The 25,144-nt window shown below is 36.5% G+C and overlaps 2 protein-coding genes and 1 long non-coding RNA gene across 7 annotated transcripts in view; 1 reads left to right on the forward strand and 2 right to left on the reverse strand.

The window, feature by feature from the left end:
* LOC120491234 (uncharacterized) overlaps positions 1-9,008 on the reverse strand; it is a 14,489-nt gene extending 5,481 nt beyond the window's left edge. Inside the window, exons 1-3 of one of the 3 annotated variants that reach the window (XR_016145877.1) lie at positions 8,818-9,008; positions 1,348-1,405; positions 771-854 (exon numbers count right to left, since the gene is read on the reverse strand). This is a non-coding gene — a long non-coding RNA (uncharacterized LOC120491234). Of the gene's footprint in view, positions 1-770; positions 1,267-1,347; positions 1,406-7,708; positions 7,776-8,817 lie in introns of those variants that run through there. The other 2 variants (XR_016145875.1, XR_016145876.1) reach the window with 2 other exon arrangements.
* Positions 1-24,432, forward strand: part of LOC120491218 (leukocyte elastase inhibitor) — an 81,950-nt gene extending 57,518 nt beyond the window's left edge. The window contains exons 2-9 of one of the 3 annotated variants that reach the window (XM_089118065.1): positions 19,804-19,958; positions 20,096-20,272; positions 20,752-20,904; positions 21,036-21,188; positions 21,283-21,400; positions 21,631-21,773; positions 21,880-22,047; positions 23,772-24,431. In XM_089118065.1, the coding sequence (XP_088974191.1) occupies positions 20,105-20,272; positions 20,752-20,904; positions 21,036-21,188; positions 21,283-21,400; positions 21,631-21,773; positions 21,880-22,047; positions 23,772-24,170 (1,302 nt within the window). In that variant the 5' untranslated portion in view covers positions 19,804-19,958; positions 20,096-20,104 and the 3' untranslated portion in view covers positions 24,171-24,431. Of the gene's footprint in view, positions 1-19,750; positions 20,273-20,751; positions 20,905-21,035; positions 21,189-21,282; positions 21,401-21,630; positions 21,774-21,879; positions 22,048-23,771 lie in introns of those variants that run through there. The other 2 variants (XM_089118063.1, XM_089118064.1) reach the window with 2 other exon arrangements.
* LOC120491108 (uncharacterized protein C1orf232) lies at positions 10,021-15,622 on the reverse strand. Its single transcript, XM_039688708.2, has 6 exons — positions 15,541-15,622; positions 15,293-15,398; positions 14,936-15,228; positions 12,467-12,544; positions 12,147-12,250; positions 10,021-10,502 (listed from the first exon to the last, which is right to left on the reverse strand). The coding sequence occupies exons 3-6, from the start codon at positions 15,014-15,016 to the stop codon at positions 10,163-10,165; spliced, it is 603 nt and encodes a 200-aa protein (XP_039544642.2). The 5' UTR covers positions 15,017-15,228; positions 15,293-15,398; positions 15,541-15,622; the 3' UTR covers positions 10,021-10,162.
* Positions 24,433-25,144: the final 712 nt, after the last annotated feature.

The raw sequence follows: 25,144 nt of genomic DNA on the forward strand, positions 1-25,144 counted from the left end.
AGTCGTTGTGTTTCAAGAAAAAAAAACTTGTTAAATTTCGAGAATAAAGTCGTTGTGTTTCAAGAAAAAAAACTCGTTAAATTTCGAGAATAAAGTCGTTGTGTTTCAAGAAAAAAAACTTGTTAAATTTCGAGAATAAAGTCGTTGTGTTTCAAGAAAAAAACTTGTTAAATTTCGAGAATAAAGTAGTTGTGTTTCGAGAAAAAAAATCGTTAAATTTCGAGAAAAAAGTCGTTGCATTTTGAGAAAAAAAATCGTTACATTTCGAGAATAAAGTTGTTGCGTTTTGAGAAAAAAACGTGTTAAATTTCGAGAATAAAGTAGTTGTGTTTCGAGAAAAAAAACTTTTGGTAAATTTCGAGAATAAAGTAGTTGTGTTTCGAGAAAAAAGTCGAAACAATCGTTAGAATAAACATTTCATTTCGACTTTTTTTCTTGTAACACAACAACTTTATTCTCGATATTTACTGTGTTTATTCTCAAGATTGTATTTTGACTTTTTTTCTTGAAATTTAACGAGTTTTTTCTCGAAACACAGCGGCTTTATTCTCGATATTTAATGAGTTTATTCTCAAGATTGTATTTCGACTTTATTCTCAAAGTTTAATCTCGCATTATAGTGACTTTAATCTCGAGATGGTTTTATTTTTTTATTATTGCTTGGCCCTAATCCTCAACACTTTAGCAATATACTATATAAAGCGATGCCAGCCTTCATACATGGAATGGAATCAAAAAGCAAATAAATGCTATCACCCATTCCCACTCACCTCAAAGTCTGCCGAGTTTGATTATAAAGCACTGGGCAGTGATGGGCCGTTGGACTTCCTCTCATTACATCTGGTTGTCCTTCTCTGTAATTGCAAGCAGTTTTTATGGGGCAAGAGTCAACAGTGCAGTTCCCACAGTCTAGAGGCCGGTCACGCTGGGCTTTAATGGTTTTACTCTGGGGGATCAGGTACTTCTGGAAAGGTTAAATCAGATGGCCAGGAGATAGGGGGAATCAGCCCGTTTAGCTCCAAGACCTGGAAAAAGTCCATATGTTTTCCAAGGGAAAAGACCATCTGTGTTTGTTTGTGTGCACATGTGTGTCCCTGCTTGAATCTGCAGCGCTCAAATGAGCAAAGACGCATCAAAGACTCGTTGGGGTGTGACCTCGCCCACAGTTTTTGGGGTGAGCAGTTCTGTATTTAACCCTGGTCAGCGTGACACAGGAGCGCATCCCTCACACAGCTTCACCAGAGCAAACCCCCTGATGGCAGACAGCTAGAGCAACACGCTTCACAATCAGAACATGTTTACAATTGTATAATAGTGCCATTTGGGCCATGATGAATGAGATTTTACCTTTAACTGTGGCAGGGCGAAACAGCTGACTCGCTCTTCTAAATGTGGTCCATTTGCCCTGTATAATGAGATAGACATCAGCTCTATTCCAAAACCAAGACATGCTCCATAAAGAAGGTACATACTAAAATATATGCATGATAATTGTGCTTACTTTTAAGAAACTTGATTTTAAAAATCACACTTGGACAATGCATGCTTACATTTAAAAATAGAGTTTAATATAACCATTGTTCTTTGAATCCAGCCTATATGTAGGCACTAAGCAACAAGCTTGCAGGAATTCATTAGCAGTCTGAGTAAGAATTCATTGCAACTAATATCCTGTAGAGAAATGAGGCTTTGCTTTCATTAGTTTCACAAATACCCATCGTTTGCGCGACACACCTTAGGCAATATGGATTTTTTGATTGATTGATTGAATTGTTTATTTACGTGTCAAACACCTTTTATGGTGCCCAGCCCTCATGGGCTTATTAGACACAACAGCTTCACACATATCACCAAAATAGCCACGTGATATAAGGCAGAATCTCCAGCATAATATAACTAAACCATCAAAATAAATATACATGACATACGGGATATCATACGGGATGCAGAATACTTTGCCGTAAACACCAGGCTTTTTCTACAAATTTTGCCAGAGCAAAAACATGATTACCAAACAGCCAGCCCAAAATCTTCCCTTCATATTTCCAAAATATATCAGGATTTTTATTATTTTTTAACTGAACTAATTCATATGGAAATGCACATGATTGTGTATGGGCCTATTGAAGCAAAGTCGTTTAAAACAAATAGCTAAATAGCATACGTTATAATTATTGACAACAATAATAATTAAGTAACATATTGTGGGTTTAAAACGACATAAAACAGCAGGTTAAAGGAGTAGTTCACTTTAATAAAAAAAAAAAAATTTAGCGGATAATTTACTCACCCACATGTCATCCACACTGTAAAAAATAATCCTGTAAAAAAACTGTAAACTACTGGCAGCTGTGGTTGCCAGCATTATACCGTAAAAATACTGTGTGTTACTGTTTTTTAAATTAACAGCTAAATACCGTATATTCATCTACAGTACAAAACTTTAATTTAACAGCTCTATGCTCGAACACAAAAACAGTAACACACCGTATAGTTACGGTATGATGCTGGCAACCACAGCTGCCAGTAGTTTCCCGTTTTTTTACTGGATTATTTTTTACAGTGCATGTCTTTCTTTCTTCAGTCGAAAAGAAATTAAGGTTTTTTTGATGAAAACATTCCAGGATTTCCTCCATATAATGGACTTATCAAACGGTTCAAGGTCCAAATGAGAGTTTCAGTGCAGCTTCAAAGGGCTTTAAACGACACCAGACAAAGAATAAAGGCTTTATCTACTAAATTAGTGCCCTTGAGTTGTTTTAAAACATTTTAAATGCTGCATTAACTTTCATATGGTATTTTCATACAAGGTTATCAATAAATTTAGATTTTTTTTTTTTTTTTGCCTGCATTATGCTCTTTAAGTTGTTAGAGAAAAAGAGAGTCTCTAAGGGTTAATGAAGTGAACAGCTAAACCGAGCTGTGTGTTTATTACTTCAGGGTCAGTTACCCCGTGGGGGAAAACGCCACAAACACTTAAAACCTCTCAGTCAATCACGCCAGCCACATCGGGAAAAAAGACCTGTTATCTCAATCTAATCTGTCCACGACACAAACAACAGGCTGCTGTCGCCGGAGGCGCTGTCACACACCTGGACATAAATGGCTAATTATGGCGATTTCTACTGAGTATTTCAGATGTGAACTTTTTTAAATACTGTACACATCCTAAGGTGATTTTCATATCAAAGTAACCCTAACTCACTGCTGAGCTTGCAAACACACACAGAGGAATGTCATGAGGAACTCTGTTTGTAATGACTTGTTGCTGACAGGCCGGACAGGAGGGGATGCTTGACCCTGAGCAGATTATGGGATAGGTGAAAATAGAGGCGGATAGTTGAGATCTTCCTTCTGTTAAAGGCCGTGCAGCGCCAGGCACTGCCGAGTACGGTGTATATAAGCATCAAGAAGTCTTTCAGCCTGGTTTCAAATGCCATATCCAATGCCAAGCCATTGTCCTCCTTTTAGGATCATCACTATTTTATATGTATAGCTGTATCCAATGGTAATAAATAGTGTTAAAGTTTATATTAAATTAAGAATGTTTTACCGTATTTTGCAAAAAAGACAATCAAAAATCCAAACAAAGCCGCAACAGTTGCATCTCCAATCAACACACAGGGGCGAAAGTTTCATTCAGCGCTTCATAACTCGCCTCGTTCCTAAACGATTCTCAATCAAACGAATCAGTTGAATGAGTAAATCAACGGCTGCGTCCAGAATCGCATACATCCCTGATATAAAGTAGGTGCAAAACTGTATGTGGCAAAAGAAGTATGTCTGAATTCACAGTATTTGAAGAGTTCAGATGCAAAAGCCTCTAAATGCCATTTGAAATTTTCATCTTTAATGATGATGTTTATCAAACTTGTATATTTAAGTTCAGTAATTTCACTTAAATAACAATTAATAGGTAATTATCATTGCCATTTAAGTGAAATTTAAGTGAAATTTCAGTCGAAAAGAAATTAAGGTTTTTGATGAAAACATTCCAGGATTTTTCTCCACATAATGGACTTCAATGGGAACCAAATGGTTCAAGGTTCAAAAGACACTTTCAGTGCAAACTGTTCAAAGGGCTTTAAACGATTCCAGATGATGAATAAGGGTCTTATCAAGCAAATCGCTCATTTAATAAGTAAATAACAAAGTTTAAGTTTTATAAGCTCAAACGGTCGCCTTGCTCTGTTCTGTGATGCGCGTTCGTGACTCTCCTGTTCGAACTCGTTCATCAAAATGAGCAAATCTTTTTCCGAGTGAATTGGTTCATTCAACGAACAAAACAAATGAATTGACTCAGAAAAAGATTTGTTCATTTTGATGAACAAGTTCGAACAGGAGTCATGAAAGCGCATCCCAGAACAGAGCAAGGCGAGCATTTGAGCTTATAAAACTTAAACTTTGTTATTTATTTTTTAAATGAGCGATCGTTTCGCTTGATAAGACCCTTATTCATCGTCTGGAATCGTTTAAAGCCCTTTAAACAGTTTGTAGTTTGCACTGAAACTCTCATTTGGACCTTGAACCGTTTGGTTCCCATTGAAATCCATTATATGGAGAAAAAATCCTGGATTGTTTTCATCAAAAACCTTGTGTTTTTGATGAAATCAAAAAAAGTGTAAAATGGGAATGGGAATGCCCCTGGAATAAATTTAAAGGGGGGAAGTTTATTTATGTCACTGGTTTGGGATTATTACTCAGTTTTATCCTGTCCTTTGGTGTTATAGAAATGGCCACAAGTCTTGTCACTAGTGAGACTCATGCTGTCCTAGGTCTCATTCTGACTCTTAGAGGATTGTAGGGAACCGGGGGAAGGGGATTTAAAGCTATATTAGCAGCACGGGTGCAAAGTAAAGACAACATCCCAAACAGCTGTAGAAACAGTAAAAGGACACCAGCGTGGATTTGAAGCAGTGGGGAGAAGGGTCAAAGACACACTCTCATCCTGAAATACAGTAAACAAACACACAACAAACTTTAACACATGCAGGAACTGCTAACAATGCTCAAATGTAAGGCCTTAAACATGCTTTGCACAAAAATGCACATGCCATTAGATCCTCCTGCTCTACTGTTGTTTTAATTCAGAAAATGCAACAATTCACGAACATCTCAGTATTATTTATATACTATTTCATTTTTTATATTTCTTAATTTTTAATAATTTACTTTTGTTTTAATCATTTTAGGGCTCAAAATTATTTAGCCTATTTCAGTGTCTAGGTTTGAGTTTTTCCATCTAATATTATTTTAGCTTTATTTCAATGACTGAACCTTAAAGGGTTAGTTCACCCAAAAATGAAAATTCTGTCAGTATTTACTCACCCTCATGTTGTTCCAAACCTCTATGTGTTTATTTGTTCTGCTGAACACAAAGGAAGATTTCAAACAGATCTCATTCCCCATTGACTACCATAGTATGTATTTTTTTCCTACTATGGTAGTCAATGGGGAATGAGATCTGTTTGATTAAAACATTCTTCCAAATATCTTCCTTTGTGTATAGCAGAACAAATAGAGGTTTGGAACAACATGAGGGTGAGTAAATAAATACTGACAGAATTTTCATTTTTGGGTGAACTAACCCTTTAACTCAAAATTTTTGACAACCCTGACACATATTTCAGATCGAAGCGCCCAAGTAATAAGAGCACATCAATATTCATGTTTATGGGCAATGCACAAATAACAAAATCAATATTGATTTGTGAATGAGTGTCATGGGGAAAAAGCCGGCCTCCCATGATTCCCATTCACTTCCCTTGAAGCGTATTCCTGAGTCTGATGTCCATGACAGAAAAATGGACTAATAACATACAGAGAAATCAATTTGAAACGTTGTCGGGTCCCTTGCACGCAAACTAGGTCACATTTTCCAGAGAAGCAGAGGCTTCAGGAGAGTTTTTTTTCTCCAGGACATGTTTGTGCCAATTCGCACTTTCGCAAGTTGTTCTTCAGCCTATAACTTCCTCTTCATTTATGTAAATAACTTAGTCTTAATGCTCATTCGCATCAAGGTCTAAAAAAATATGTAGTACTAAAAATCCAACAAGTTTGAAAAGTCCACACCACAACTATAACAATAACGGAAAAGAGAAAATATATTCCATCACTTTCCGAACAATCTATTCCAGGTGATCAATCAGAATCTATCCTGCTTTAAGAGTTTAAACATTTAAAGGGATAGTTCACTTTGAAATTAATTTTTGGTATGTTTTATCTTACCTCAAGGGCATCCAAGATGTAGGTGTCTTTGTTTCCACAGTAGTTTCAATTTTGATATTTTTAGGTCAAACCGTTCTTGTCTGTCAGTCATATAATGGAGGTCTATGGTCACCACCTCAAAGAGCATGCACAGAGAAGTCCAAATTAAACATGATTTAATGACTCGTAAATGTAAGTACACGTTGATGGCCTAAGACACGAAACGAGCGATTTGTGTGAGAAAACGAACAGTATTTATATAGTTTTTACCTCTTGTAACCACAGCCACGATCTGAGGGCGCCGGCGCTTTGTGCCTGTGATTACAAGAGGTAAAAACGATATAAATACTGTTCATTTTCTCACACAAACCGCTTGTTTCGTGTCTTAGGTCATCAATGTGTACTTACATTTATGAGTCATTAAATCATGTTTAATCTGGACTTCTCTGTGCATGCTCTTTGAGGTGGTGACCATAGACCTCCATTATATGACAGACAAGAACGGTTTGACCTAAAAATATCAAAAGTGAAAAAGCTTTGGAAACAAAGACACCTACATCTTGGATGCCCTTGAGGTTAGATAAAACATACCAAAAGTTAATTTCAAAGTGAACTATCCCTTTAAAGCAGCAGGCGACAAAACCACGGAGTGCACTTGTAATAAACATAATGCTATCATTTGTTGTGGGGCAGTACATGGTATAGTTATGCTTCTTGGTGTGAATGGGCCCATTTTATAATGTTAAAATTGGCTCAAAATTCATTCTCAGAACCAATTTTCCCTCTCTTTTAATATGAAAATCTTAATTTATTTTTGATTCATGGGAAAGCATATTCATAAGCACCTCTAGGCTATTTAACTTTCCCCACACTTCTAAAATTTCTGTAAGCATTATGCGGGGATGAAAGTGCCGGTAATCTCCTGAAATCTATGAACAAGCAGAAAAGCACAGCTGAGAGTTTCTCAGGACGCGTATCCTGTGGCCTAGAGGCTTGGCTGCATAAATAACCAACGCATTTTCTTCCCACGTTCAGCTATTCCCTAAAAAAAAAAAAATCACAGCCAAAGCTTATTTGAAAGGAAAGCCACTAAAGAGTATAGTCCTGTTGCATTTTACTCAGACATCAAACGATAACAAATGGGCAATTGTGCCACATCAGAGAAGAAGCTCAGGTGAGGAGGTCAACACTTCTCTCTGTCACAGCTAGCATTTGTTCACCGTAGTAATTGTATTTGTGTCTGTGTGTGTCTCTGTATCATGGGAACCTACACCTGGCCTCAGGCGGTTCTGTGTTTGTAAGGTAAAATGGCAAATGTGTTTGTGCGGGGATCTTCCAGATGGACCCGTTGCCTACTCATATGAGTCACGAGCCGCTGTCACCCACAGGTGCTAACAGGCATGTCTGTCTGTTTTACGTGCGGATGACTAAAGTCTGGGCTGAGCCGGTATGTGTTTTATTATATGGGTGTCTTATAATTTCACTCATGGTGATGACTTACCTCACAAAAGACTGAGACATCAACAAACTCTAGGCTGAATGAGAAGGAAATGCATGCCTATTTCATCTAAAATCACAAAGTAAAAGAACAAAAGCATATTGCAATGAATGCAATATTTTGCATAAACAAAATGCATATTTTTAATAATAATAATACATTTAATAATACGTCTTTCCAGAGCTTAAGGATGCAGTTTATAATAGTGGTGCATTAATAGTGATGATGATGACATTACATACTTTTTGCATGCATTAATGTTCACGACAATTACGCACATTTAACCCCACAATTATATATTTTTGTGTGAGTGTGTGTGTGTGTGTGTGTATTTTGCATCATTATCCATTACAAAAAAATACTGTAATACAATTAACAAATATATTTCATAAATCTGCATAAATGTACAACAAATACAATTTGAATAGTGGATTTGTTTACATAACAGATTGTAATTTGTGTAATTATAAATCAATTTAAAAAATATGGCCTATCCATTCCAGACACACGAAACTCTATTGATTTCAGGTCCAAAATGCAGTGCATGATATACTGTAGATGTATTATAACAGGTGATAATCTTCAAAGTATACAATATAACCTATCCGTTTTATGCTATAAAATCACATGTTTTTGTATACTGTTTGCATTTGTTACAGACACTTAAGTTCTACATAAGTGTTACCATGAACACAGACAGTATTTATTTTATTAAAACTGAAAGTCAATCCATTCTGATTCGTTTCACTTCGGTTGTCTGCTGTAATGAGTTATTGGTGCACGCCTGCAACTCTTCTCACATCACCTGTATGAGAAAAGCAGACCTGCAGGCCATAAACTATCCAGATCCTGCATGGAGCCATATGTTATGACAGGCTTAGAGCGGGTTATATTACTGTGAGACAATAAAAACAGGAGTTCAAGTCTGTCTCATGGATCTGCAATCATCAGCCTCAGAATCAGAGACAATATTGAGCTAATCGAGTCATGAGCGACTCCATATAGCACACATGGGCCAGTTTCCACCAAAATACTAGGTGTTTATTGGTTGTACAATACAAATAGGGAAACCCTGTCATGAACAAAATGATAGAAAGATTCTGTTTACTTACCAACGTTATTGTTGAGGGAGGCCCCGTTCATTTATTATGATTTTTAAGGCGGTTTGACTAACGTTAGGTCAAATGCTCTGTAAAACACCCTTTAAAATGACGATGTGCAGACTTTGTGAGTATGTGAATTAAACTAAAAATAGAAAAGCTTCTGTTTATAGGCTATAGCTAAACCATCTCTGTTCGGTTCGTTAGCGAATCATTCTTTTGAATCGGTTCTTTTAGTGAGCTCTGGATTAACACTGGCCTGCACTGACTCCTGCTGTTCACTACTGGTAAACACACCTAGTCATAAATGCATTAAAATCTCATTACATGTTTTTTTTAGAACTTTATTGTATCATAAAATAAAACATCAAAGCAGGAAAAAATCAATCAATCAATGTGAGAACAAACTTTGAACAGACAGCAGACACAAAGCACCTTTGAGATATTGTGTAAATACACACTTCAGGAGTTATGAAACATTATGAAACAGACAGAACACTGCATAAACTACACCGGACACATATTCTGTAAACCTTCACCCAATAAAATTAAATTAAATGAGAGATTCCCCAACTTTATCAATTTCATTGCTAAATACACACAAAAAGTGTTGTACACGATATTATTATATAAAATATTTTTTTTTTTTTTTTTTGAGGTGAGATTGTTCCACTGGGTTTTTCAGATCACATTTCATCTTGATGATGGGCTTTATATTATTGGGCTTAATCTTCAACTACTTGTAAGGAATTGATTTATGTCTATTACATAAATTAATGAAAATAAATCTGCGCACATTATGACATCATTCCCTGCTACAGTACATACCCTCATTCCTATAAATCAATTTACTGTGTTGCTTTTTTAAGTGAAGTGTGTAATTTATGTTTGCAAAAATAATGATTATTAAAAATAAGTTATGGGTGTGTTATTGTGCTTGTAGGGACCTGATTTCACTTGACAAAAAGAAAATAGTTGTTATATTAGCTTAATTTTAACTTATTTGTGAGCTATACCTTTTTTCATCAAGTGTTCATCTACATGCTCCAGATATTATTAATTAACTCTCATAATTTCCTGATGTTTTACAGGTGAAGCATGCAATTTCAGTATTTTTTCCACAAAAAATGACACACATCACCTTTAATAACAGACGTTTGTGTGAGTTTCCCGTAAGCGGCAGTTCCCACACGAATGCCAACCAGTCCAGGCCAGAGGAGGCCACAGTGTCGGTCACGGTCGCTGCGTTTAAACGGGTGAAATGCGATCACATCTGTGCGATAAGGCTCATATGAAGCACTGTGGCCCCTGAGGTCTGAACTGTGATAACCCTTCTCTAGTTCTCTAGCACTGTTGGCTAGTTGCTCTTGGCCATGCTTTTGGTCTTCAGCTCAGCCAGTTTGCTGGTCACAAAGTTCCACTTGAAGGCCGGTGTGTCGTCACTCCCTCCTGCGAGTGTGGTGTACTTGGAGAAGCTGTTCCCCGCGCCTCCATCTCCCTGCTCCTCCTCTCGGTGTTCGACGTCTTCAGCTCTCGCCCCGCTCTCCTCCTCCTCCTGTCTGCCGTCTCCTCCCGCCTCCTCGGCCTCCGCTTGCTTCATCGCAGCTGCCTGATGCCACTTAGTGGAAAAGTTATCCCAGAATCCAGTGTTTCGCTTGTTGGGTCGTGGAGGCTCCTCCGGCTTCACTGCCAATGGACTGTATGGACGATAAAGGAAACATACTAGTAACTCCAACGCATTCTCATCCCAAGGCGTCATATACTGACGCTTTTGCCAACGCACATGGCACCCTTTAGCGTCAATATAACCAGAGCCCCGGAGAGCCTTGGCACTTCCTATTAGCCCCGTCGTGTATGATCTTGGTTGCAGTTCCATTAGAATTCCACTGGAGGTGATCGCGGGCGAGAGCAGAATGAATGGGAGTCTATGGGGCTAAACGGCTAAAAGTGTCTCTTTCACCTGCTTGTCATTAAATCAAAATAGATTTTATTGTTGATTCCGCAAGTTCAATATAGATAATAGGGCAAAAGTCGAATGAACGAGTACTTATGTCCTTTTGATTTCTTACAGGTTAGGCTGTTGTTGGCCAGAACACGCTAGCATTCTGCTATTGTGTGACGTCATCACAGTTTTGAACGGATTTTTAGAACAGATAAGTGAACTTAAAAATGCAATTTTCAGCTGAGTGTATTATCTTAGCCCTCCCCTTTGAATGCAACTTTCAAATTACTTGACAAAAAATTACATCCTGAGAAAAGTGGATTTCTGCCGGTTAAACCCCATTGACTCCCATTCATTCTGCAGTCGACCGCGAGCGCCCCCGCATGGACAGAGACGCGTTACTGCAGCCAGTCCAGAACCCGGGTAGGGTTAGACCACTAGGAGGCGCCTTCTGGCCCATATATATCTCATATTACGTCTCATATTGACGCTAAAGGGTGCCATGTGCGTTGGATGTGTACTAGCAATTACATTCTTTCTGTTTAAATTAAGGTTTCTGCATGAAATATAACCACTATTGTTCAAAGAAATTGAGTCATTTTATTCAGCGAGGATGCATTTAATACATCAAAATGGACAGTAAAGGCATTTATAAGGTTAAAAATAAATTATTTTCATCAAAGAATCCTGAAAAATAAATGTATCACATTTTCTACAAAAATATAATTTCAACTTTGCGTATGATTTCAACAGTATAGCAAGCGATAGTTGTCATTTCACCAACTATAGACCCGATATCGTCCGGCTATATAACCCACTTCTTGTTTACATGTCGTTTTAGCCCAAATAACTTGTGAGATGTATGATATCATGTAAGCAAAGTCTACAGTGATTACAACACATTAAAAAAAATATGTTCATGATTTGTTATAAGAACATTTTTTTTTCTTTTGTCAAATCAACTTTAATAATTTATGTGGTTCAGATAACATAATATTTTGAGTTTCTGATGATTAAATCAATCTCCTTCATTGTATTAACTCAATTTTTACATTTCAATGAACTTAAAATTTTAAGGCATTTTTTTAAAGTTAAACCAACAATATATTTTTATGGCGAAGTCATTTCTTTGACATGTTCTATGGTTTTTATTTTATATAAAATATATATTTTACAAAATATTTTTTACTCTAAAATTACCATAAAATCAAAGCCATATGTCTAACCAAGTTATGTTCCAAATTTGAAGTATTAACAAAAAGGGTGCCATTGAATTCCATTGAATTTAGTTGTACATATTCTGCCTTAACAAATGAATACATTTCTGTCCAAATATCAATTCTGTCACAAATTTAGGAACCTTGACTGAAACTTGTCTTTTCATCATCGTAACACTCACTGATCTGCTGCCGGCTGGTTCTCCGCCTCCAGAAGTTGGTGTTCATCATCCTGGGTGAATAGAGACGAAACACTTTTCCAACCTTTGGCTCCGGCTCCCTGCATCTGAGGAGGAATACACACACACTCACACACTCAAACCAACAAACATCAGTATGTCTATATGCTGTAGACATGAAATGTCCTGTGAAAAGTGTGACAAACACTAATTCATCTATTTTTTTTTTTTTTTAATGTTAGTGGACAAATATGACGTTTGTGTTTGAAGCGCACTCTCACAGTGTGCAGTGGACGTGTGCTTATGTATTCAATAAAACTTACTCTCTTGGCCAGCTGTGTCATCGCATTGGGTCCTTCATCCGTCTGGATAGGTATTATATCGTCAGCCGCATCACTGACCTTCACATATTAATAAAGACAAAGTTATAATGGGGACACTAATATTCTAATATTATTGATTTGACTGACACTGTTCTGTTGTATATGAACTGAAGAGTGTTTTCTACAGAACTGCATTAAAGATAAAATGAGCTCATTTAATAATTAATGATCTTCACAATGGAACTGAACTAACAAGCTGAACAATGACGTGTTTTCTTTTAGAGCTGTAAATCTGCATCTGTAAAGCACTAATGAAGCTGACTTAACGGTCAGTAAGAGGTCAAAACAAATGATGGATAAAGTGATTTACATAATTACACTGTACTCTGAACAAACTGTTTTTTTAGAGTTGTTACTTAACATTATTGAATCCACCTAAATACAATGATTTATAGCAACAAAACTCATTTTTATTAATTAAATCAAATCTCTTTAAAGTAGCGATTGCAATTACCACTTATTACAGCGCTTACATATACATGAAGTTCTTTTAAAGTCACCATGAAATAAACTGACTATTCTTATTTTTTTATGGAATATTGCAGGATTTGTTGTAAATCATTTATGGTTATTTTATTTTTAAATTCATGTGCCTATAATCTTTATTACTCCAAGCCGACTTTAATGCAAGAATGAATAAAAATAAAGTAAAACTATTAAATTGCCCCTGTAAAAACCATCAAACTCCTGCTTGACCAGTGGAAATCCAGCAAGACCAGCATGCAATACAATACATATTTTAAATTACTGTTATAAATTTGGAGCAACTCCCATCATGCATTTACTTTATGCATTTAAGAGTCAGCGCTGAAAGAAAATAAAAGCATGCACCGATGTTCATCTTGAATACGATGTTGTAATCTGTTGGCATTGTTGTGTGTTGTAGCAGACTATGGAAACGATGCAAGTTCACACAGGTAAGCGAGAGGTTTCACAGACAGGCGAGAACTGTGGGGAATCAATCTGCCAACAGGTCCAACACACACCCAATATGTTATCCGTCTCCGGTCAACCACTGGAATGCCATCCTATTCCTATCACTGACTCCTGCAGATCCCGTTACAGGGCCTTTGAAAAGCGGGGCAAGGTTTCCCTTGATCAGATACTGAAAGAATGTTTCAAATAATCGAATGCATCCAGAAACTCAGAAATGCATTCATTAGTGCTTTAAAAACACATGCTCGAGCCACTCAACATATATTAAAGGAAGTGAGGACAAAACGGTCTATAATCAAATAAGAATAAACATAGCTTGATCATTTATTTTAGTTTATATGGATCTCACTCAATGCATTTAAAGTGTTTGATTAAGGCATTCTGTGACATTATTTCTTTGGTAATGTTGGGAGAAATCTAACGTTGAGCACTGATAGCGTGGATGCATATTCATTCACATGCTCAGAGGCCCAGTACTAGCAATAGACTGATATACTGGACCGGCTGATGTAGCCTATCATACATAGAATTGTATTATGTATATAAAATAAATCCACCACTGGGAATCCTGCTTTGGTCACTGAAAAACTGCATAAATATTTGCCACTGTACGGTAGTTGAAACTTTGGATTTAGTTGTTCTTTCCTCATTCCCTCAGATTCATTCACTTATCTTGCTCATTACAAACAACTGTTATATTTGCTAAAAGATTTGCCAAATAAACACACTCAAAAATATTTAGGCCAACACTCTTAGACGAAAAGGTTATAGAACGTTAAAAGGTTCTATCAGTGCTACATATTTGGAACCTCTAAAAGGTTCTATACACTCTTAAAAAAGGGTTCCCCATAGAACCCTGGGGTTCCATAGTTGGCCAATAGAACCTTTTACCCAAAAAAAATGGTTCTATATAGAACCATTTTGGAGTTCCATATGTGAATCGGGGGATGGAACCATTTCTGGTTCTAAATAGAACCATTTCTTCTAAGAGTGTAAACTCAAGATTTATGCAACTGAATTGCATATAAAAATTCAAACCGTTTGGATATATTTAACATAAACCAACTAAACTTTTAAGTAATCTTTTTAAACTTTTAATCCAATCTCTGTAACATACATACTAATCGATTGCTTGTTCAACAGCTAATCGTATACTTTTTAACTGAATAAATAAAATTGTTTTTACAGTTAACACATTCTAAGCAATATGAACAAATGCCTTTTGAAAATATGATGATGTGAATAAAACCAAATAGTTCCTTTTGAGTGCACAAATCTTACCCATTTCATCCATACTAACAAATATGCATCACATTACATTATTTTGTTTATGTTAAAACGCTGTAATCCAAAAGGATGCAATTTGGATTTTATATGCAATTCAAATTCATTATACAAATCTTGGATGTATAGGCCTAAATATGTCTCATATCTGACCACCATATTGCCTTCTGCTGTTGTTCTGGGATTTACCTCTTCCACCGGTTCCTCGTCCATATCCGGGTTGAGGGTCTTCATGACTTTACTCTTATAGACTTTCCACATGGGATTCATGGCGGACACCTTCAAAAACTCCTCAGATGTGCACAAAAACAATCCAAGATATCTCTACGCCACCCAGCCTGAGTTAAGAACAAAATCTCTAACAATATTCCTGTTCCATCTGTGAAAGACAATCAGTTTTCAGCAAGCTTCTCCTCATTGTCTTTATGCGGACACTTTGAATGAAAAGAAAATTCGGGCTGCTAGTCGAGTCCTTGAGTTCACTGTGAAGTAGACGACAGGGGCAGTTGCAGAGGTGAACACACACACACACACAGCATCGCTTACCTGGAAACAGGTGTGGGTTTCCTACTGAATATTTCAAGCAGCTCCGCTATTAGTTGAGCCTTCATTGTTGGCTGCTTTACGAAGAGCAGGCCGTGTAACATTAACCCTGCGGATTGAACATATATAGACACCAATAAGGTCAGATCTTGTGCTATTTTTTATGTTATTATTATCCAAAAGACTATTAAATAATTGCTTTTTGAAAACACCCAAAAAATGAATGTGGTTTTAAATACACAAACACAAACCTCGACAGATGAACATGCCCAGGTTATACGTAGCCTTTCACCCTGAAATTAAAAGAAAGTAATAATTAAGCACATTTTCCTCAAATTTTCATAGTGTTTCTCAACTGGTTTCATTTTAGGACTTTTGCATTGGATATCAAGCGACGACCCAACATCACTAACATTGTACCTTTATTAGAAAATGGTTTTGTAAATCACAGATTTGTAAATCCACACACACAGCAGCAGAAGTGACATCAACAACAAGTGATAAGGTGAGAGTTTCTTCCTCACGAAAATAATTTTGAGTTTTTTTTATTAATTGAAATAAAGCTGAAATAAAACTTAAGAAATGTTGCCTTAATTGGCAACTGATATAAGTTGAAATACTAAAATTATCAAAACTAAAACTGAATTAGAATTAACTTGAAATTGAAATATAAAAATAAAGTACTAAAGCTGGCAACGCACATCATAACATTTCAAATAAGCAATAATAGGCTACTAAAATTGCACCAATTATTTTACTAAAATAAAATGATTTATTTTAATCATATTAAAAGCAGTATAACAAATGTATCATGATATATAGGCTAAATATGATACAATGTAAATAAAATATAAATATTATTAGGATTTTTTCACTTTACAGTAAAGAGAAGTTGGGGTAAACAATGTCTTTAAAATAATGTCACGATACAAAAAAAAAATATATATATATCTTAAAGTCCCTTTTCCCATACTCTTCTTCTTTTATGGGATAAATGTGACCAGGACATGTTTTAGTGAGATTCATCCCTTTTAATTTGAAATTATCAATGGCCACAGATCAGACAAACATCTGCAAAAAAAGAAAGTGTTGATCAAACCGAGGGGTGTTTAAAGTTAACCCCTACCTCTGTGAATTAACTTGAAATTGAAATATAAAAATAAATTACTAAAACTGGCAACGCACATCATAACATTTCAAATAAGAAATAATAGGCTACTAAAATTGCACCAATTATTTTACTAAAATAAAATGATTTATTTTAATAATATTAAAGACAGTATAACAAATGTATCATGATACAATGTAAATAAAATAATTAGGATTTTTTTTTTTCCACTTTACAGTAAAGAGAAGTTGTGGTAAACAATGTCTTTAAAATAATGTCACGATACAAAAAAAAAATCTTAAAAATCCCTTTTCCCATACTCTTCTTCTTTTATGGGATAAATGTGACCAGGACATGTTTTAGTGAGATTCATCCCTTTTAATTTGAAATTATCAATGGCCACAGATCAGACAAACATCTTAAAAGTTGTTTAAAGTTGACCTCTACCTCTGTGTGTTTTCAGAAGAGGGGGTCGCTGACCTGCGCTTCATAATGACTATGGGCCAGCGCATAGAGTCCAGCTACCAGAATGATAATGTTTGTTGTGTAATTTCACCTGACACATTAGTTTCCTGTAGCTTGTTTCTTGTTAACCTGATCCGAAGTATCCAACGCAATATATGGAGACAGACATTATTAAAAATGTATGCTTTTCAGGTGTCATTTACCTTTGGAACAGATGCTGATCACTTCATACTATAGCTTTTCAGTGCACAGCCTTTACATTTATTGACATATAACTAAACCTGAGACATACAGTATATTTGAACCTGGAGCTTAAACCGTTTCAATGCAACATTTTTTTTAAATGCAGACCAGATTAAGGCTTGAAACCATTGCGGTCGTAACTTAGAAACCCTGTATTTCGGAGAGACTCGCATCACATGCAGAACTGGCAGATCCCTCTGAGAACAAGCGCTCTTGATGTGCTGCATTGAGTTTCACTAGTTTCCATTATTCAGAGGGCTCTGGCATGGCTATTCATGCCTGGGAACCAAATCCTCCTTCTGTCGCACCCAGATCAACCAATCACAACAGCCCAGGCAACTGCAAACATCCAATAATCAAATCATCTGCATGCAAACTTTCATTTGCATGTTGTTAAAAACCAAAGAGTTGTTCCAAAAACCCAGCTTGACTTCTTTAAAGGACAACTCCGGCGCTAAATGAACCTCAAGTCTAATTACACATTGTTACCTAGTCAACCGTTATCTGAGATTTGTTTTCATGATTGCCGAATGTAAATAGTTTTATCTCTAAAAACAGTTTACCCTATAACGCTAGTATAATGCTAGTATATATATAGGGCATAGAGTAATGACAAATAAAAATCGCTTGTTTTTACCACTAAAAAGGCTCAAAATAGCCCCACAGTAACACGACAGCATAACAAGGGTCCCTACATTCAAACCGAAGCATTGAGAACTTTGTCAGTGTCCATACAGTTTAATAAGCAGATATTTTATACACACAGTCAACTTCGCGAATACAGGAAGAAGCCATCTTGGAAAAATAGTCTCGACCAGTCGATCTACGAACGCCGATCCAAGTGCGCTGGTGAGATGTGAATAAGGTGATAAGGTGAGCGCGAACAGTAGGCTACGTGTACATATTGAAGGGAAGTAAACGGTTTGTGTTTCTTCTGGAAACAACGGATCATATGAGATTCTGCACAGTTCAGCGCACTTGGATCGGCGCTCGTAGATCGACTGATAGGGACTATTTTTCAAAGATGGCTTCTTCCTGTATTCGCGAAGTTGACTGTGTGTATAAAATATCTTCTTATTAAACTGTATGGACACTGACAAAGTTCTCAATGCTTCGGTTTGAATGTAGGGACCCTTGTTATGCTGTCGTGTTGGTGTGGGGCTATTTTGAGCCTTGTTAGTGGTAATAACAAGCGATTTTTATTTGTCATTACTCTATGCACTATATACTAGCATTATACGCTAAACTGTTTTTAGAGATAAAACTATTTTTATCTATTCGGCAATATTTTTAACTATTCGGCAATCATGAAAACAAATCTCAGATAACGGTTGACTAGGTAGCAATGTGTAATTAGACCAAAGGTTCATTTCGCGCCGGAGTTGTCCTTTAAATGAGCTATTTACCCAAACATGACAATTCTGTCACCGTTTGGTTGAATTACAGCTGCAAATAAACCTCTAACAATGTAAAGTCCTCAGACTGGGGTGTGTGCAAATTAATTGGGACCATTGCCTGTGACAGTTTACAGGTGGGGCCCCACAAACCCAAGGGTCAACACAAGTGTACACATTGTGTGAATTAAAGCCTTTCCTGACAGGATTGAGCATGACTTATAGCCACCAACAAGATGTTTAAAACTCCACATTTATCAGAAGAATTACATTTGACGGCCTTGACATCATTCTTTACCCGTTGGAACCTGATCCTGATCATTATCTCTGAATGATGATGTTTAAGTCATCTGATAAAACTTTACAAACAGAGCTAAGGAGAGCTTGAAAACTGAATATGTTGTAAAATCAAAAAATTGAATCAAAGCTATTGGCACATATCCTGTCAATCAATGACAACATCATGTTTGCACACCTAAAAGTGACTTTACACAGAAACACCCAAGGTGATTCAGCTGTTTATTTGACTTCATTTATTTCACCTTTATTTGACTTCCAAAACAATTCTTATTTATGACACCCTGGGAAAAAAAAGGCTGTTTAAATGTGTGGAAAGTGACGGGAGAAACTGAGGAGATTAATATTTGTGATCCTTTAATCCATAAACATATGAATTCATGGTGATTCATGGCTGAAAATTGGGTTGCATGTCTGTTGTGTAGGGTTACAGTGGGAAAAAGCAACATAATTATGTTACATTACAATGTTCTGCACTTTTATTTTATTTTTGTTGGGTTTCCAATTCATGTCCAGGGGAAAAAAAAGATGAAGCAAAGACTAGATCCTTCAGTAGGAATCATCAAAACTGTTACTTAACTGTACTCATCATTTATTTTTATAATCTGTGGATTTGTTGTCCTTTCCACCAACACTAATGATGTTTTGTTTGTTTTTTTGTTTGTTCACCAAACAATAGTCAGTGAATAGCTTCTAATTGTGATCAAGGTAAATATCACTTATCATAATATTTTATTATGCATAATTTCTAATCAATTATTTTTTTTAATTAAATTATTTTTAATTTTTTTTATTATTTTTAAATTAATTTATTTTTTAGAAATTATTACTTTTTTATGACAATGACAATAGAGCCGTCAGATAAAATGAAAACAACCGATAATGTTCTATAAACAGTGCAAATGTTACTATACCAGTGAGGATGTGCTATAGACAATTTTTACAGGCTGTCTTGAAGCGTAAATGATTGCACTCAGTTTGTCAGTGGGCTATTATATCAATTACAGAAACTGTTTCGGTCTTAGAAGGGCTGGATTCGGAATAAAGTGTGGGTGTTTAAGGGTGAGGCAGCATTTATTAGAACGACACCCATAACCACAGATTCATTCTCATCAGACACGCTGGGCAACTTCATCATTTCTGCTGACTACTGCTTTTAGAGGTACTTATATGTATGCGATTTACTCGCACAGTAATTCTAAACATTTGATTCATAATAGAACTTGATTGTGGGTCATGATGAAGAAGATATGTCCACCTCTAAATCTGCTTTTATTCAACCTAATATTTCTTCCTCAGCTAGTGAAAATGGAGTCTTTGACTGCAGCAAACACACAGTTCTCCCTCAACCTGTTCAAGAAGATCAGCGGAGGAAACGCATCAGGAAATGTGTTTTACTCTCCTGTCAGCATGTCCTCGGCTCTGGCCATGGTGTCGCTCGGTGCAAGAGGAAACACAGCGGCTCAGATGATTAAGGTGATCTCACACTTATCTAGTATGTTTTATGGCCGGTTTAAACAAAATAACAGATTTGTATACATTGAATGGATTATTAATATTTATTGTGTTAAAATTCAACATTCACTTGGAATTTGGAATTTAAATTTCAAAAATTGTTTCTTGATTCCGTTTAGAATTCGTTTGATTTTTTCCTGCGATGATGAGAGATTTGTGCATGTACAGAAAATATCATCAACATAGTCTAATGTTGCAGTTTTTTATTTTTCAGGCCAGCACATAATAAGATCATGATGGGTTGGGCTGTTTGGGTTGTTACAGTTTCAGTTGTGAATTAACGTTCAGTCTGTGTCATTTGAATTGAATAAAGATACTAACGCATATCAAGGCTTGGATGTGCATCGGTGTTTTGAACTATCTGTGCAGAGCATTCACATTGAAGTTATCTGAATAGTGAGGTTATCTTTATTAATTCTAACCACAATAATGCTGTGCAGGTCTTGGGCTTTAACAATCCTCCCAAACCCGACGCCGCGACTCCAGGACATCAGCAACAAACCCAAAAGCCCCAGATAACATGTGGCGTCAAGGGTCTACATGAACCCCCAGCGCAACAAACCCAGAAGTTTGAGATACCTGCCGAACTCAAGGTTCAGAATGAGTATTAACACTATAACCTCATGACTTAACGATTGTCATAACAGCTGTATTTGCTGTAGTTGTTTTTTTGATTGATCTTACTATTTGTAATGCAGCTGATTGATATCGTTCATGCAAACAGAAACATCCTCAGCCGGTACCCGGACAAAAACCTGAGGACCAAATTCATTCTAGTTTCAACAAGTTTATGAGTGAGCTGAACAAACCAGGAGTCCCGTATGCGTTGAGTCTTGCCAACCGCCTCTACGGAGAGCAATCCTACCAGTTTGTTGAGGTAAGACTCGAATCAAATATTGTTCATGTTATTAAAGGAAAGGTATCTGGAAATGTTTTCAACTCTAATATCATTTGCACCTGCTGTGTTACAGAAATTCCTCAATGACGCAAAAAGCTACTATGAAGCCGGACTGGAGAAGGTGGACTTCATTGGCAAATCAGAGGTGGCTCGCGTCAACATCAACAAATGGGTGGAGAAAAAAACACAAGGTGAAATCCAGCATAAACTTACTCTCAATTTTAAACTTATTTCCACACTCTTACAAATAAACGTTTTGTTTTGTTTTTTTCATGTTTTTGCAGCACTTAATATTCAGAGAAAATGTCTTTTCATGGGCCATGTTTGATTTCATTGGTTCTTGAGTTGAGATATATAGTAAAATATCAACCCAACCAGTTCAAATCACTGCTCAAAGTGAACAAGTCCATTTGTATTTTAGAGAAGATCAAGGACTTGTTGCCACAGGGAGCCATCGATGCGATGACGAGACTGGTTTTGGTGAACGCCATCTACTTCAAGGGAAACTGGGAGAAGAAATTCCCACAGGAAGCCACCAGAGATGGACAGTTTAAGCTGAACAAGGTGAGATTTCATGCTCTTGTTTTTTTCTGCCATATTTTTAATTGTTTGTGCAGTAACAGTCAGGAAATATGAGAGGTAATAATGTGTTTCCATTGATAATTGGTAGACTAAAACTAAACCAGTGAAGATGATGCATCAAAAGGCACAGTTTCCTCTGGGGTTCATCGAAGAGATCAACAGTCAGGTTCTGGAGCTGCCGTATGTCGGGAAGAATCTCAGTATGTTGATCATCCTTCCTAACGAGATGGAAGACGACACCACTGGCCTTCAGAAGGTGAGACTCTGCTTGTAAATACTCTTAAAAATGGCCTCCTAAAGGGATATTTTGCAGATATGCAATGAAAGAGCCATATTGGTTTCTTTCAAGAACCATTTATTTTTGTTCCAAGTGTGAACTTCATTGAACCATCAATGCAGATAATGAACTTATATTTTTAAGAGTTTAGAAAAAAACATTTCGGTTTCCTAAATAAACTTTTTGTGATCAGTTGATCAGTGTGAAGTTCAAAATCTAAAGAACCTTTTGTTGAATGAAAAGGTGGATGTTAAATCAGGGCTGCCAACTCTCACGCGATTGAGCCAATTATCACGCTCTCACGCCACACCCCCGATTTCTCACGCTAAAGTGTTAAAGGATTAGTTCACTTTTGAAAAAGCTTTTGCTGATAATTTACTCACCCCCATGTCATCCAAGATGTCCATGTCTTTCTTTCCTCAGTCGAAAAGAAATTTAGGTTTTTGATGAAAACATTCCAGGATTTTCTCCATATAATGGACTTCCATAGGAACCAGGTCCAACCGAGGTCCAAACGACAGTTATAACAGTTTCAGTGCAGCTTCAAATGTCTTTAAACGATATCAGACGATGAATAAGGGTCTTATCATGCGAAACGATCGGTTATTTCAAAACTTATTCCAAAAATGTAACTTTTCTAAGGACAAATGCTAGCCTTTCTCTATTCTGTGAGGCGCGTTTGTAACGTCACGTAATACGTAATTACGTTCAAAAGGTCACGGGCGACGTAGCCGGAAGTACAGAGTCAGTGTTTACAAGTTGAACGCATAGGTTGAACGTGCAAACTAACTCAAACGCCGTTTACAAAAAAAGGAATTAAAAGGTAAAACAACGATGTCGGACGATTTTGATTCTGTACTTCCGGCTACGTCGCCCGTGACCTTTTGAACGTAATTACGTATTACGTGACGTTGCAAACGCGCCTCACAGAATGGAGAAAGGCTAGCATTTGTCCTTAGAAAAGTTACATTTTTGGAATAAGTTTTGAAATAACCGATCGTTTCGCATGATAAGACCCTTATTCATCGTCTGGTGTCGTTTAAAGACATTTGAAGCTGCATCTGAAACTGTTATTAACTGTCGTTTGGACCTCGGTTGGACCTGGTTCCCATTGAAGTCCATTATAAGGAGAAAAATCCTGGAACAATTTCATCAAAAACCTTAATTTCTTTTCGACTGAGGAAAGAAAGACATGGACATCTTGGATGACATGGGGGTGAGTAAATTATCAGCAAAAGTTTTTTTCAAAAGTGAACTAATCCTTTAACACTTTATTTCGATAGTCCAATTTTGACATTCTACTAACTATATGTAACTTTTCAACTACATGTCAACTAACTGTCATTAGAGTATTAGTAGACTGTCTGCTTAATATCTGCTAACTCTTTATATTTTTGGTCCCCCAACAGGCATTCAACTGACTATAAGTAACTTGGCGACTACAAGTAAACTTATTCTCCTAACCCAAAGCCTAACAGTCTACTGGCAGTCTACTATAATATACTAATACTCCAAGGAGAGTTAGTTGACACGTAGTTGAAAAGTTACTTATAATTAGTAGAACGTCAGTGTAACCAGAATGTTTATTTTTAAGCATGTATATGGTGTGTTGTTTTATTATTGGTTAATGGCAAATACATTCATGTGGTTTTAAGAAACATTTATAAAATTTGTATGTACATTAACATGACTGTCTTATCCAGATTGAAAAGGCACTGACCTACGAGAAGTTCATGCAGTGGACCAAACCCAGCAACATGCGTCAACAAGAGGCTGCAGTATCTCTGCCCAGATTCAAGCTGGAGGAAACATACGACATGAAGAGACTTCTGATCAGCATGGGAATGGAGGATGTGTTTGACCCGCAGAAGGTGAATCTTTCAGGCATGTCCTCCAACAAGGACCTGGTGGTGACGAAGGTGATCCATAAAGCCTTTGTTGAAGTCAACGAGGAAGGAACCGAAGCGGCTGGAGCCACCGGCGTCGTCGTCGGAATACGCTCCTCTCCGATGATGTTTATTGCAGACCACCCGTTCGTTTTCTTCATCCGGCATAATCCCTCCAATGCCATTCTCTTCTATGGACGCTTCTGCTCTCCTTAAAGATAGTGATGATGACATGATCAATTCTAGACGACTGTTTTCCTCTTATAAATAAAGTCAAAATAGTAAATGATTGAGTGAAATTGTCTATATGCATATATAAAATCATGTGAGTTTAGTGTTTACACATTTACTTGCAATTTTCAAAATGGAAGTTAACAACACATAGATATAATAATTGCATAGACTTCGTTGCATTTAGAGTTAAATGTCACGTGCATGCTCACAGTCATATTTAGTAAGAAAGTATCATTCAATATTGATATAGCAACATTAATTTTATGGAAGGAAGTGATAAAAGTTTAACCCCTTTACCCTGCATTCATATTATATATCAATAGTGATATCAAATTTGTCACCATATGCAAATACTTTTTGTAGTGTCAAAAGTATATTGTGGAAGTTACTTGCTAACAAACATATATAGTCTATGTTGCATGAAAAGAGACTGTGTGCCCTCTTGTGGCCTTGAGTTGCGCTGACAAATATGCCATCTTTGCCTTCTTTACCTGTAAAGTTCAAACCCAAACAGAAATAGGCCCTACATAATTTTATATTGTTGCAGCCTTTTGCTAAAAAAAGTTCCATCTTTTTTTTTTAAACTTCAATCTTCTATACTTAAGCAATTTGAATATTTAGCTTTTAGCTTTTTAATAAATTAGCTAATTAAAAAGCATTTTGCTTAAAAAGCGCATACCATCGGGAAAAGGCTAACTTGAGTCACATGAGGCACCTCACCCCATATCTTGCTAGATGTTGCTGTAGACGGTTTTCCTTTCATTAATCCCTGACTGTTGGCACCAGTGTCTTGTTCATCTAGTTTTCTGTGTGTACATAAGCCTTACTGTTTGCTGTGTTAGTGTGTATATGTTCTTGTCACTTGGTTCCTGTTTGTTTTACATATCCTGCACTTTTAATTAACCTTTAAAAAACAAACTGTTTCTTTGTTTATGATTTAGATTAAAATCATTACT

The sequence above is a fragment of the Pimephales promelas genome, chromosome 12 (assembly GCF_988280905.1).
Source record: "Pimephales promelas chromosome 12, fPimPro1.hap1.1, whole genome shotgun sequence".
Classification (NCBI taxonomy): Eukaryota; Metazoa; Chordata; class Actinopteri; order Cypriniformes; family Leuciscidae; genus Pimephales; species Pimephales promelas.